This window comes from Pelophylax lessonae (assembly GCF_965119305.1).
Source record: "Pelophylax lessonae genome assembly, chromosome: 3".
Taxonomy (NCBI): Eukaryota; Metazoa; Chordata; class Amphibia; order Anura; family Ranidae; genus Pelophylax; species Pelophylax lessonae.
Genome location: NC_138770.1, coordinates 369,447,228 through 369,463,302, shown reverse-complemented (window position 1 = coordinate 369,463,302; position 16,075 = coordinate 369,447,228). Strand labels below are relative to the sequence as shown.

The following is a 16,075-nucleotide window of genomic DNA, read 5'->3' as shown; positions in this document are numbered from 1 at the left end:
CTATGTAGTAATTTTTCAGGAGTTTAAATCATGTGAAAGTAAGTGACTATTCATTTTGTAATTAGGGGAAATAAATAAAATGATAAAAAAAACTCATTTACTGTCACTATTGTAAATTGTTATTTGAAAAATAATCTATCCAAAATTTGATTGTAAAATGTTATTTAAGAAATATAAAAATATAAGGGAAACATAAAATGTGCCATGTGCTAAATAGATTTTCTTTCCACTTGAGCGGTGTAATCATCGAATGAGCTACATTAGCACAATGTATGTTGGAAATTTTATGAATAAGCAACTACAAGAACATTTAATGACAAGTGACTGATTTCAGGAGGTCATTACAAGACTGCTGCTCTCTTGAAGCTTTCTGCAAGGATCTCTGCTCCATAACTTCAATTTTAACAATTTTCTACATTGCCCTAAGCAGCAAACATAAAAGCGCTTCAGAAAGAGACACGAATTCTCCACAGCTTTAAAATCCCAGCCATCTGACGTAGAAGGATTTATAGGTTTAGTGGAAATTGCTTTCCCCAGCATGCAGATTAAATACTGAGTGGCGTTTCTTTTCTGTATGGGTAAACATCCTTCTAATAATGAGATGACCCACCAATTTCTTAAAGAAAAAACTAAAATTGGTGTTAGTGCTTCCAATCTGGATTATTTTTGGGCCATAAACTTCGAGGTAACATGCTGACTACGAGCTTTATTTGGATGTGTACCCTATTTCTTTTGTGGCCATGGAGTGCGTGCGCTGAGAGCAGAGCCCATCGTCAGACAAGAGGCGTAATACCTGAGTTGTATAAGCAAGGGAGGTGAGTACTTTATCTCTTTAAATTCTTCCTACTGGCAACATAAATGTTTATTATGATATATATATATATATATATATATATATATATATATATATATATATATATATAGCCTAAACATATCTATTAAATATATAGTAAAATAATAACAAGTAGAATTTTGTTGTTTACATACCAACGTTAATATATCTCTATATTTTTAGCTAGCATGTCCTAAGCAATCTATGGATCTATTTAACCGTTAAAATGAACGCCTTCTCCTTAACTCAACCCTTAACCTACTTCCTAATGCAAGGTTTACTTCTGAAATGTTTGTGCATGCCTTTTAAACAATGAAACGTAACAGTCTCACGTATGTGCAGAATTATAATTGTTGAAAAATCATGAAACTTGAGAGACATACGTTGTTGAAGCAAGAAGTAAACCAACGTGTTATAATATTGAACCATTTCCTATATGTGTTACATGATATTTGAAATGCAGTATTAGTGAAACATTTATCATGATTAACAATGATGGGTTAAATTAGATTGTTACATGTGAGGCAGGATTATAGTATTTCTGCAGCCATTGTCTAGAATTTAGTACGGAAAATCAGTGCTTTTATTACATGTGACCCATTTCTGGACATGTGTAAAGAAGCTGCATTTAGCTGGACCTCTCGTTACCACTATGTTATAAAATACATAACATGGCTGCAATGGGAAATTTGCATTATGGTATTAGCAGTATCATTAATGTAAGCAATTATGAAAGAAGGTTACTTTATCTATTTAGTGTCCTGTTTCACATCCAAGTCTTTCTGGAGGTAGATGCATCTTAAACATGGCTGCTTTGTGTACATAAAATTGGTTTAGAGCTTACCCACAATGCATGGAGCTCAGCCACCTCAGATAGGAGGTAAACAATTACTGACTCAGGTTTAGTTACATTACACACTGAAACATGAGCATAATACGAAGCATGTACACTGTCTATTCTAATGCTATTGGTGATGGATATTTATGTTGTATGTCTTCCTGTGTATATATCTGTACATACATTTAAACTTTAAAAAGCATCCATCTGAACAGGATGTTTACAGTTGGATCTGGAAATGTTCGCAGATTTGTAGGCCCCTGCATTGCTCTGGCCAATGCTACTCGGTTGAGCCTGCTTTGAGTAGTTGACAGGGGTTGACCCAAAACATATGGCACCACCAATGCTCCCTTCACTCCAACATTTGCAAAAGTGTGTAAGTTTGCACAATACTTGCAAAAAAAAATCTTTCATTAGACGAAATGCTCGGCGACTGGGTCATGCATTGCATGCACAGTCTACATCGAAAGTTCAAAGTCAGTTACAGTTGTAGCTGGAACTTTTACAAATTTACTAGCCCTTATGTATACAATATGTACAGTACATGGTAATAGCATTTAGTTTAAAGTGGTTGTAAATCAGACAAGAAATATGAACAAAGAATATGCCTCTATAGTGTGTCTCAATTAGGAGCACTAAGTGTCATTTCTGTCTGCTGCTTCATTCCTCTGCTATGTGCATGAGTCACTTCTGACACGTTTTCCTGCCACCAAGAGAAAAATGGTGACGGGGAGGGATCGCCAGCTGATTGACAGCCCCAGCTCTGTTCCTGTGTGCTGTGTGAAAGGGGGTGTGTCCCTTCCCTCCAAACAGCTCTCAGAACTCTCTTCACTGAGATCTGTAGAGTGTAATTTCAGCTCTCCGCCCCTTTTTTTTCTGAATGCCCAGACAAGTTTATAAATTCTGAACTTTGAATGGCTGTAGAAAAGAGAAGACTGCAGATAAACAGGTACAACTTATGTAGGAGGATTTGTTTCATTTCTGTGTATCACATGAGGCCAGTCACTTTACTGGGTATATAAGGGTTTACAACTACTTTAATCAGTTTTCCTCTTATATTGGTGAATAACTGGACTCAACAGTGTACCTTAACCCCTAGGCGCCAACGGTACACAAATTTGTGGCCTCTCAGCGGCTGGGCCTTGGCACAGAGAGGCCGTATATCTACATAGCAATATGCAGACACATCCTTGCCAAGAGCACAGGCCCTGCGCGCTCCCGACACAGTTACCGGTGGCTAACAGAAAGCTCCTGGTCATTTCTTGCAATCGGGAGCATTCCAATCATGTCACGGTAGTCACATGATCATAAACCCTGCCCTGCCTCCCAGCATCTGAAACCCCTTAAAGGGCCGAGAGGAAATGGCGAAAAGGGGTTAAAGAAAAATAACCCTCACACTTTAAAATAGCAAGATGAGGTGACTATGAATATCATCAAAATGGTTCCAGAGTTGGTGTTAAAAAATCATTTTATTTGCCTAACCTCCTTCTATAGCATATATATAAACAGGTGCTACTAATTTTGCATTTTATAATCAAGCAAATATCTTGATTTGATTTAGCTATGAGCGTCTGTATGAATAAAATGGCAGCCTACATTCAGATATAAATCATGTAGAAAAGAAGGCCCACCAGCTATGAAATATGTTATTTGGTTTCAGACCTGGTTCCAAAAACCCATTGATCTGAAAGAGAAAATCATTTATTAAAGCTCAATTGGACTTTCAGTGTAAATCCACTAAATACATTCCACGTGCACCAAAACAAAGGTGTGCAAAGACTTGTAGTTCATTCACTTTAAAAAGCAGCCACAGTTCATGCTTTTGGTAGCCAATTTTTAAGCTCTTCTGTGATGCTAAGGTTCCATTTACACCTGAGCGTATTGTTTTCAGGCGTTTTTTCGGGGGGGTTTTTTCAGGTGTTTTTTCAGGCGTTTTTTGCAGGTGTTTGAAGGCAGGCATTGACATCTAACAAAAATGCCTGTAATCTGCCAAAAAAGAAGCTCATGTACTTTTTTGTGCTTCAGGCGTTTTGCTTCAGGCCACAAAATGCTCATATATGAACAGGGGCTATTAAAATTAATGGGATTTTCCTTGTTGGGCATTTTGAGACTTCAGGGATGAGCATTTTACAAGCTGAAAAACGCTCAGGTGTGAACAGGGCCTAAATATATCAGTGATTGAGGAAGTTGAGAGATCAGATTGTTCTGTCAAACCCATGTCCGTTCTGTGTAATCATCTGTGTATGGCCCCTCTTACGAAACTGACCTCCCTCTGAGGTAGATGGTTAGCTGAGTATACCGGACCTTGATGGAGACGACTGGTCAGACATCTGGGACTACTCTTTTAAACAATTTGTCTCCCTTAAAGACAGACTTATTAAATTCAAAATAGTACATAGGGAATATTTCACCCCATACAGGGTTTATAAAATGGATCCAAACCCTCCTCCGAATTGTTGGAGATGTCCCCATAAGCCGGGAGATTTTCTGGGCCTGCCCTGCTATAGCCCAATATTTGGAAGACATAGCCTGCATTATCACCTCTGTCTTTGGAATTGCATTCTCCCCACTCTCTGTGTATTTGCCTGTTGGGCTTAGTGGAAGATCTAGCCCCTACAATAGTGGAGCAGGGTCTCCTTCTGTTTTATGCCCAAAAGGCCATTACCCGCACCTGGAAAAAACCCACTCCTCCGACAATTATGTTTTGGCAACAGCTGGTGAACACAGCCCCACCCCTGTATAAGGATATGTATTGACACAGGGGCTGACCTAAAAAGTTCACTAAGGTGTGGTCCAAGTGGCTTCAGGATCACTCCACAGCTCAATTGTAGGATGTTTTTTTTTTTTTTTGCCTAATCTATTCTTCTATGCTTAATGTAGATTGAGACGAGGGGGAGAGCCATATGAGGCCTAATCTGGCCTACGCCTGGGCGGCACTGTTTTAGTTCATGTTTCTTTTCTGTGGTTTTAGTGAGCCACATACACAAGGAGCAGCAGTTTGGGTTGGTTTTCTTTTTCTGTGTGTTTTCTACTGTTCTCTGTTGGAACTGTCTATGGCAGATACTTGTGACCTGCACATGTGTGGGCGTATTTTTGTACCTATACTGTGAATTCAATAAACAGAATTAAAAAAAAAGAGGCACAGTAGAAAAGCCTACCACAGCTTGCATGCTGTAGAAAAGAAACCTTGATCTCTGTGCGGAAGCAGTGGACATTCTGCAGAGGTCTGACAAAACCCTTGCTGAGACAGACCTATAGCTTTGCTATTAGCAAAGCTCATGCTCCCTGTTGACTGGAGTGTTTTAACTAACCTTTTTCAGATTGGCTAATAGTGTAAAACCATCAAGACAGACATCAAATACCAGCATACTGTATTTCTGAGTCCCAGCATTTCAAAACCAGGGAGAAATTTGACCCTGTTGAGCAAACCCTACCTTGCTTAATAAATCGCTTAATCCCTTAAAGTGGAACTTTACCCATAACAACTTCATAAAAAATGATGTTCTTTGGCAAGGAACATACATACATACATTATTACTTAAGCTACCAAAATTAGTGTATGCCGTAAATTCCCTCCAGCATTGCTCCAGTTTCTTCTTGTTGGAACAAACAAAATGGCCCCTGCCCCTACCTATAACTGGCCTTCATAGCAAAGAGCACATGGAAAGGCAACGCATGTGAAACAAAAACAATGAATTCCCAGCTCAATTCACCAACCAGTTTGCTAACCAATCGAATTAACCTGTCCAAAAGTATGCATTAAAAACAGGGGTTTAGTTAGCTTCTTCTTGTTGGGGGCTGCCATTTTGTTGAAACCCAGAGCAGCCACTTCCTTATTGAGAACCCCCCCCCCTCCTTAGTCTAAAAAAAATATATGCCACTTTCTGTAATTCATGTCTAACTGTATGTCTTGGCTTGGCTAGAGGGGGAAGGCTGCAGTAGCTGGCAGTGCCCAGGTTAACGGCTGCCATAGCTGATGCTGATACCAAGGGAGAAAAGGAGAGAATATCAGGGAGATAAGATAATATACTATCCTTCTAAAGTAACTCTTTAATTGGGCAACTAGGAGGTTTAATGTTGAAAACTGTAAAGCTTTGCACTTGGGGGCTAAGAATTTGCATGCATCATACATACTAGGGGGAGTACAACTGGGGGAATTAAAATAATTTCTTGTTTTAGGATAGGCATAGACTCCAGAGAGAGATATAATTTTGCTCCTGTACAAATCATTATTAAGACCTCATCTGGAAAATGCTTTCCTAAAAGAACATAATATAACTGGATACTAACATTTATAGGTCAAATTGATCCAGGTAATATCCAATTCAGGAATCAGAAATACATTTTTTCCCCTGCTGGAGCAAATTGAATCATGCTTTGCTGGGTTCTTTTGCCTTCTTCTGGGTCAACTGTGGGTATAGGATTGTGTATTATTGTATGATGATGTATTATTGTATGATTCCCCCCCCCCCCCCCATTTGAACTAGATGGACTTCAACCTGACTAACTATGTAATTCTTTTGTGTCTCCCTGGCAGCAGAGTTTGTTCTATCACCTCTCCTGCTTTTCTTTTCTTTCCTCTCTCCCTAATCTGTTCTCCATTGTCACAGACTGTACTTTTCCTGTTGCTTCCTCCCCCCTCAGCAGTAGTAAATCTTTAGGTTGTCAGCAGATTGGCCTCCAGTGACCCACTGATAATTGGTAGAATGCCAAGAGTAAGAGCAACTAAGGCAGTATAGAGCAGGGAGAGACAGTGCATTAGTAGATTTAAAACAGTATAGGCACTTATGTTTAATGTTTTACATTACATTTTAACCTGGCCCACAGTGAAATATTTGTTGTGGTCCCATGGTTGACATTGCGTATGCTAACTAGGACTGCTCTCATGATTACAAAATTCCTAAAGAAAGGGGGAAGTTAAAACCACCAAAACATGTTGGAAGTTTTGATGGATTTTTGAGCAAATAAAAGAGAAAACTTTAAACATCTTGTCTTCAGATTGTTTACATTTGGCACTCCTAAACTTCAATTCACTCAGGGCCATGAAGGCTCTCCAAAAATGGGAACAAAGCTTGAGAGCAACCTTGAATGAACCACAAAAATACTTGCAAAAGTTATTATACTATAATCATCACCAATCTCATCCAGTGCCACCTCAACCAGTACTAGATGGCTATATGGCTATTTGTGCTGGAAATATATAGCAGTGTGCATGCATTATAACACTCGCACAGGCCAAAAATAGTAACTCTGGCAATCTCTGTAGTATGGTTTCAAAGGTCTCAACGTAAGGCACATATCTTTATCAAATGGCCTGTGTGGCAAATTAGATTTCACAAATAAATATCTAAAAAGGTTCTGGACCTAATTTAGGACATGCAAAGTGTATCTAAACACCAGATGTACAGAATTTAGGGACTGGTTTAAAAAAAAAAATAGGGGTTGTTTTATTAAAGGCAAATAGACTGTGTACTTTGCAAGTGCAGGTGTACTAATTTTTCTTAGTAAATCTAAATACTGTATTGCAAAGCGTTACTTTGTAAAAAAAAAATACCCAATCAGGTTCGTCAAAAATGTGAAACAAATGCATTTTTGCTTGCACATGATTGGATGATGGAAATCAGCTAAGCTTTACCACATTTACTAAGCTCTGGGGAAAATTTGTGCAACTGTACTTGCAGAGTGCACAATCTAGTTGCCTTTAGTAAATCCACCCATTAGTGTTGCAAACAGTTTTATTTCTAATTAGAATAAAGATCTTACATAAATTAATAAATGATGACCATTGAAAGCACCCATGTCAGTGATAAATGTTTTTTTCTCAACACTTTAACTGCTGCTTCGGCTGGACAGCTTTGTCTGTTAAAGGAACTTACTGGTTGGATCAACAGGTGAAAATAAAGGGAAAAAAAAAAAGAGAGAAAACCAATGCAATCACATCTAAGAATCCGTAAGCTGCAGTATATTATTTTTTTTTTTTTTTGTTTTTGGGTTTAATACCTCTTGAATGACATTTAACAGCATATTTATTGTTGGTGGACAATTCACCCAACACCTCCTAATTATTCATCTAGATTTGATTTTTCATATTCACTGTATTTAACACATTGGTTTTTGACAACTTTCAGCGAAGATTTGTTTAAAATTTGACAAAATAGTATTCACTAACGATTGTCCATGTTTGCCCAAATCTTTTCAGCAATAGGAAAAGTGTTTTAGGCTCCATGCACACTAAGCTAAAAAAAATGCTGGTAATAGCTTTTTGTAGTAGCATTTTTAGAGCGTTTAGGAGCATCAGCGTTTTACTAGCATTTTTGCAGTTTTTATAAAAAAAGGGAAAAAAAGTTAAAAAATGCTATCAGTAGCGCTTAGGAGCGTTTAGCAGCATTTAGGAGCATTTCTGCTGGAAAAACTCTCCAGGAAACTCTACAAAAACAATTATTTTTCTGCTGAAGCTCTGCTAGTTCTGTTAGATGCTGAAGCTCAAAAAATGCTAATAGCTAAAAGTTTTGTGCATGGACACATAGGATAACACTATTTAGCTTCTAGGAGCAGAACAAAATTGCTAATAACAGTCTCTAGGAGCTTTAAAAACTCGCTAGTGTGCATGGAGCCTTATGCTGGCCATACACTATACGAAAAATCGTTCAAGCTCCTTTTTGAAAAACAAACACTCGGCCAAGAGAGCAAACAATTGTGCCATCATTTAATGACCTATAAATCATGCAATGGACATAAATGAATCGGTTTTTTGTTTGTTTTTTCACATATACCTAGTGCAAAGTTTGGACAAGAAACACATCAACCTTTCAATTTATCGTTCGTTCGACAGAAAATTTCCAAACTTGTCCTTCGTTTTTTCGGCTCAAAAACATCGTAACCGATTTGTGCCCATTAACTGGCCGAAAAATTAACAAACTGTCCAAATTACCGAATTTAGGCTGCTTTTTTGTATAGTATATGGCCAGTCATAGTCAGTGACATTGTAAAAAAATAAAATGATAAAAAATATTACAATTAAAACACCAAAAAATAAAAACTACTGACAACAGTGGGTGAACTTCCAGGATCACAAAGGTCACATTTGCAACCGGGCCCTGGCATTCCACCACCGTGGGGAGGCCCCAAGATGGCAGGAAGGGGGCCCACTACAGAACTCGTGAAAGGGTCCCGCTGTGGGACCGAAATAAAGGGCCCCACAACGAGAGTAAAAGGCTCTAGGATCAGTGGGAAGAGCTCCAGGCTTGAAGGGAAGGGCCCCGGCCAGGGTTTCAGGGGGACCCTTCATGGTTTCTTGCACCGGGGCCCTGAAGGTTCTAATTACGCCTCTGCCTTGGTGCCTTGCCTCTACCAAACATACAAAGTGGAAACTCACCAGAACCAGGTCTGTCTAGAATATAGAACAGCAAAACACGTTCAATAATCTCTGATCCTCCTCTTAGGGATGTATGTGATAATCGTTAGATATGGCTGATCTTCCCATCCATTTAAAGGGCCATCGAAGGAAAAGGATCTCATTCAACCAAAAACAAGGAAATCACCAATGCCAGAGAGAAAATACTCATAGTGTAGTATTTATTAATATAAAAACATGAACCAAAAACTATAAAACAACAATGATCCACATGAATAAAATTCTTTAGCATGGTTAGGTAAGTATTTACAACTTACATCAGATGCCACCAAGCCACAAAATGAGGAATGGCAGCTGTACCTTGCGTATATAGCAACTGATTCAAGTAGTCCATATAAAGTGCAAAAGAAGCATAGGGCTGATGAAAAAAACTTACATAAGGTGCCGCCATACTGAACACAAAATGGTGGCTGGACCTCAGGTATGTAAATCATGCTCTACGGCCATTTTGCACCACGCACATCATCAGAAGCATGAATTTACCAAGTGATGTGTCCTCTTATATATGGAGCCCTCACTGAATATCAGAATTCCAGGGAATCGAGACAGCACGGGCAGCGGAACATAATTTCTGGTCCCGGCGCCATACTAGTGTAGTCCATGATGTAACTTCCTTGCTGATGCCATATTTTTGTGGCCTAAAGCACTAGAATAGAATAGATCAGGGGACAGGAAGTTGCACCAGCGCCATTATAAAGAAGACCAGGAAGTGAATTTGTCCTATCTTAGGCATCTGATGTAAGTTCTAAATACTTACCTATCTATGCTAAAGCATTTTATTCATGTGGATCATTGTCGTTTTATAGTTTTTAGTTCATATTTTTATATTAATAAATACTACACTATGAGTATTTTCTCTCTGGTGTTGGTGATTTCCTTGTTTTTGGTTGGCTGAGAGAAAGCAGTTCCTCTGATGTCCCTTTAAATGGATGGGAAGATCAGCCAACAAATATCACATACATCCCCAAGAGGAGGATCAGAGATTAATAAACTTGTTTTGCTGTTCTATATTTTACACAGAACTCTGGTGACTTTGCACTTTGTATGTTTGGTGGAGGCAAAGCACTGAGGGTGAAAACCTGATACTGCTGATCACTTTGGCTTTATACAGACTCAGCCAATTTTCGGATTGGCTGTCAGGTGCTGCCATTGCCATTCGTAATAAGGGAAACTGTCAGCCTTTTCGGCTTCACAGCTGGTTCCCTACTGTGCATGCATGAAGTGCGCTATGCTTTCTAATTGGCCCAAAGGCAGGGAAAGGAGGAGGGGCCCGAACTTCTGAGGGTCAGTGCCTCCTGGAAGTGGGGAAGGGTACCTGTCAAAAACAGGTACCCGTTACCCCCCCCCCCCCCAAAGGTGCCAAATGTGTCACTGGAGGGGGGGGGGGAACAGATCAGTGGAAGTTCCACTTTTGGGTGGAACTCCGCTTTAAGCCCAAAGGTTTCTTAACTTTGCTGTTACTCTACTTTGGAAAGGCTTTTCTTGTCATGTTTCCTTTTATACAGCTTGTGCATTTCATTGTTTGATCACATGGACTCATTTTTATTCCACTCGCATAGTCATTCTCCGTCAACTTCTTTATTATGTCAGGGCTTCTGTGCCCAAGTCGTCTGTGTCATGTGTGAATGGAGTTTGAATGTTTATCCTCCTTGGCAGTATTAACCACCTCATTGCAGTTCAGCTGATACAATTCATCTGTAATTTTAGCCTTTGCAAGTAAGATATCTCCTTTTGTGATGGCACGACTGTCATCTTGGAAGGTCACTACATTGCCTTGTTTTGTGAGTTTCTTCACTGAACAAAGGTTAGTTTCAAGAGCAGGGACATAGAGGACATTTTTCACAGTATCTTTCTAGTGAAACTATGGGAAATCGTCCCCTATTCCTGATTCCATTGTTTGCCCATTAGCTGTGGTGATTTGTTTCTGTTGTACTCTGGTCAAGGTGATTAAATAAATTTCTGTCATTTTTCATGTGACTTTTATTCCTATTTTTCATATTTGAAGAAAACTCTTCAACAGAAGAACTCCCACTATTAATGCTTTCTGTTTTACGCTTATATTCATCCCCAAGTTTGCCCTTAACATATTCCAATGTCAGTTCATCATCTGGACATGCATCAAGTGTTGTGACAAGTATTTCATAACTTTTTGTTAAGCCCCTGAGTAATAGTGCTTCAACATGAAAATCTTTTATTTCTTCTCCTATACCTCCCAGGTGTTCAACCATTTCCAAGGTGTGCCTTATTTAATCCTATATATCCTGGGCTTTCATCAGCTTGGTTTGGCAAAGCTTTCTAATCAAATAGTTTATTCCTGATATTAACTCTGTCATACACCTTCTAATCCTTCACACATTTCATTAGCAGTTTCACACTTACATATATATATGTATTATTTGATCATCTTCTATGCGAAGAGAAATTGTGCTCTATGCTTTTTGGTCTTTGTCAATCCACTTATCTGAAGGGTGTTCTGGCGTGACTTTATTTATACATTTCCACATACCTTCTCTTATTAGCAGCATTTACATCTTGAATTTCAAAGATTGGTAGTTCTGGTTTATCAGATTTGCAAATGAAAGTTTTTTTGCAGCTGTGTTACTGGTCATTTTTTTTTCTTTTGCAGTCTTCTTTCTGTTGCTGCATCTTGCACTTCCTGTAGCAGGTTATGACTGGGTGTCTGGGTGGGTGTCTGGGCTATGCAGGGGCCGATAATCTGTTACTGGGTCTGAATCTGGCCAGGGGTCTGCCATTTAGTGATGCCTGGACTATACTTATGTATTATGTTTTGAAATGGCTTCATCTAGCCACCATTAGAAGATTATGTTAGAAATTCTGTATATAGCCTTACAGAACAGACAGTGCACAGTCCACAGGCTTTGCTGCCTAACTGCAGACAGGAAACTTTACTATTCTGAGAAAAGACATAGAGTTTTACCACAGAGCACAGCTACAAACCTAAAAACACTGGCATCAAACTGGCTGATGTAGTTATTGCACAAAATACAAATGAACATTGTATTTCAACAGATTGTGTGGCAGGTTTGGAGCAAAAATGGATGTGGGGACAGGACTTTGTCATCCCATAACTGGAAGTGCCTGAACAAGGACTTTCATGACCGACTAACTCATTATTTCAATAAAATTTGCAAGTTTAAAATATACGAACTTTAGACTTAAAATTTCTTTAACGTGTTAGAGCTTTTACAGGATTGTGGTGATTGAGTTTACATGTATTCCGAAAATATAGAATGCTGTTCTTCAAGGATTTGGAGGCTACCCTAGTAGAGTCAGTGTGTAAGTGAGTTGGTCTGCTCCAGTTCTTGATTTGTGCAATAAAAGTATGAATGAGGAATCAGGATGTAGAATTGTGGCAAGTAGTGCTGTGAGAGAGGAGGACACCAGTATAGGAGGAACACTGTTGAATAGTGTGTGCTCTGGCAGCCATCTGCTTGTTTATATGTGGCATATATGAGCAGATTAGAGCTCTTTAAATACCAGATACCTCTGTAGACCAGTGAGCAGTTTCTGTATCTGTCATGCGTAATGCTGGACATACATGGTTTGATCTTTCAGAGGACCCAACAAAGAACTGAGGAATGCTCAACAAAATTTATTGAATATTGACTATCCAAATAATCTTAAGTAGATTAAAAAAAGAAACATATTTTGAAATATTTTATATGGTTCAGAGTGATTGATCATGGTTTATGATACCTTCCTCTGCTAAAGCAAACATCCCATAGTTATTTATTGTAAATGCTCTGTACTGTTGTAGCAAAACCATTTGCTGAAAATGTTGATTTGCACAGAATAATTTTCCAGTATGGCAGAAAAAAATGTTTATTACTATTTTCCATATTTATTAGTTTATCGGCATTGTTTAGAATATTGCATTTGTCATTTTGTTCTTTGATTATTCCCTGACAAACATACAATATGTGGCTCAGTGTTGTAAGAGTCCAAAGACTAATTGCCACATCCCTATCTACACAAGTGAAACAAGAAAAGAACCCCACTGGGACTTTAACGGCAGTTGATGGCATAAGTAATAAGAATACAATAGTAAAATCAATACATTTTATAGCGATATAGTAAAATAGTGATAAACATCACAGGTATATGTTTAAAACAGTATAAAATCGCCATACAGATACAGAAGTCCAGTACCCTACCACTCATGTTTGGGGTTGGGGTTGGTCTCAAATAGCCAGCGGCCAAACCAACAAATGGAGTTAACACAAAGATTCCCAACATGTTTCGGAATATAAATAAATTCCTTCTTCGGGTACAATGGTCTAAAAATACAATAGCAGACATATGAGAATATGCATATATTACAAAGTAGGAAATTAGTGTAGCACCCTACAAAGTAGGTGCTAGGTAAAAGCATAATGGGCCTTGGCTGCCTAACAGCAGGGTCATGATTTTCAGCTGGGCTGTCATGTCTCCCAGGTGTGACTGCTGAGAGGGGAGTGTCCCCACTGGCTCCATGAGAGGATTCTCATTGGGCAGTGGAGGAAACCCAATCAGTGGCTCATTCAGGCCTGTATCTACCAAAGAAGGCAGATTCTGCCACAGAGGATTCTGGGAGTGGGTATAAGTTTGAGGGGAACGCATGATGCAGCGTCTTTGGCGGGAAGCAGCATCCCAGGAGGGAGGGTACAGCTGTCTCTCCTCCTGTCAGAAGGAACGGGTGTCTCAGGTGACTGCCTGAGAGTCCAGCGAGAGAGCTGAGCTGAGCTGCAGAGAGGATCCGTTGTGCTGAGGACCAGTGGAGATAGAGGGGTTCAGTTCCAGGAAAGCATGCCAAGTTCGTGAGTACTGTGAATTGCCCCTGAGGGTCCGCCTGAAGTGTAGAAGGGATCACTCCGGTGAAGGTCCCAGGGATAGGGGGTGCCTAGTGAGAGGACCCTGACGTGTTAGAGGGGGTGCCTAGTGAGAGGACCCTGAAGTGTTAGAGGGGGTGCCTAGCAAGAGGACCCTAAAGTGTAGAGTTGGTGCCAGCGGTTGGGCCCTGAAGAGTTAAGTGTACAGTGTGAAGTGTACAGTGTTGAGAGTTGCAGCAGCACAAGCAGTTACAAGGAGCTACCTCAGTCAGTGAAGGACTGGAGGGAGCTGTTCACCGGACATTTGAGGTAAACAGAGTGTCAGGAGTAAAAATGTCTTACAGTCCTGGATCCTCTGAGTTAATCTGAGTATTAAAGTCAAAGTTTCAGCACAGTTCAGCAGAACAGTATCTTCAAGCGCCAGGAAGCGTTGGCCGGCATTCAGCTGGCATCAAGACACAGCACTAAAAGGCATTTTTCTGTACAGTGTCCCAGTTGAACCTAATTGAGCCAGAGAAGTATCCCACTCATTCCCTTCTCCCATCCCCATTACAAAATAAACAAAACAAACCAAAGATGCCGGAATGGTCATTGTCTCAGTTCTCACACTTGGGTTTTCAACTTAAATGCGTTGGAAGTGTTACCGGTATCTGGTCTCCCACAGTACAAAGAACATGGAAATGCAATTATTATAGTAAATATAAATTGCTATATACCTTTTCTCATCAGCAGCTAGAGCAGTCTTGAGATTTCTATCAGTGTCTGGTTAAAGCTTGTAGGAGGAGTTTTCATTCTACTCTGACTATCCTATAAGGCTGCAGGACCCCTGAACCTCTGTCTTGACAGTGCTGATTGGCCCGGTGCTGATTATATGCACTCTCCCAAGAAAAATAAAAACTCTCTAGCAATACACACCAAGCTGAGCATGTGCAGCTTGTTCCCAAGCCTCTGTTCTAGGATAAAACAGCCTTTTTAAACAGTACAGAGGATTAACCCCTTAGGTTCCACAACAAGTATAACAAGCATGCTTTATTGCATATCCAGAATGATTCTACTTTTGTGGGTTCAGTAACACTTTAACCACTTACGGACCGCCCGCCGCAGTTTTACATCGTTATTTTGACATTAAATACCGGGGTTATGGCAGCAGATAGATGCCATAACCCTGGTATTTTTTTACAGTGCGGGCAGTCCTCCTTCACATAAAAGTGGTCCCAGCGGAGGATTCGCCGTGGGATCACTTTTATGGGCAGCGGGAGAGGTGTCCTCCTCCCGCCGCTTTTCGGTCAATTTTGGAGCAGTCGGTAGCGTGGAAAACGGTCCTTTCCCCTCCTATGCAGGAAGTCGAGTGAATGCAAGCTGACCCCCACTTGATTCTATGGCCTTGGAGGACCGGAGCAACATCATATGTCGCTTCCTCCCAAGGGCCTTAAAGGGCCCATTTTTTTCATAATAAAAAAAAATGACAATTTCTTTTTCTTTGACCCCAGATCTCACATTAAAGAGGACCTATCCTGCCTATTTTTATTACAAGGGATGTTTACATTCCTTGTAATATGAATAAAAGTGATCCAAAAAATGTTTTTAAAGGGACAGTGAAAAAATAAAAAATAAAAGGTAAAATAAATAATAAAAAAAAAATTAAAAAATTTTAATTCATCCAAACCTTTCAAGCTCGCGCGCAGAAGGGAACGCATACGCAAGTCGTGCCCACATATGTAAACGGTGTTCAAACCACACATGTGAGGTAACCTGTAGAAATTATAGAAAAAGTGTAGCCTATGGAAATTTTTAAGTACCAATGTTTGTCGCTATTTCACGAGCGTGTGCAATTTTAAAGCATGACATCTTGAGTATCTATTTACTCTGAGTAACATTATCTTTCACATCATAGAAAAAAATTGGGCTAACTTTATTGTTTTCATATTTTTTAATTAAAAAAGTGTATTTTTTCCAAACAAATTGCGTTTGTAAGACCGCTGTGCAAATAAAGTGTTGCAATGATCTCCATTTTATTCTCTAGGGTCTCTGCTAAAAAAAAAAAAAAAAAAAAAAGTATATATATATACTGTATATATATATAATGTTTGGGGGTTCTAAGTAATTTTCTAGCAAAAAATATTGATTTTAACTTGTAAACAATAAGTGTCAAAAAGAGGCCT

General features: G+C 39.4%; 1 protein-coding gene across 1 annotated transcript in view; it reads left to right on the top strand.

Annotated features, from left to right (window-relative positions):
• Nucleotides 1–356: 356 nt before the first annotated feature.
• Nucleotides 357–16,075, top strand: part of LOC309550842 (gamma-aminobutyric acid receptor subunit rho-1-like) — a 171,517-nt gene continuing 155,798 nt past the window's right edge. Inside the window, exon 1 of the mRNA XM_082251198.1 lies at nt 357–815. Coding sequence (XP_082107324.1) covers nt 691–815 — 125 coding nt within the window. The 5' untranslated portion in view covers nt 357–690. The remainder of the gene's footprint in view (nt 816–16,075) is intronic.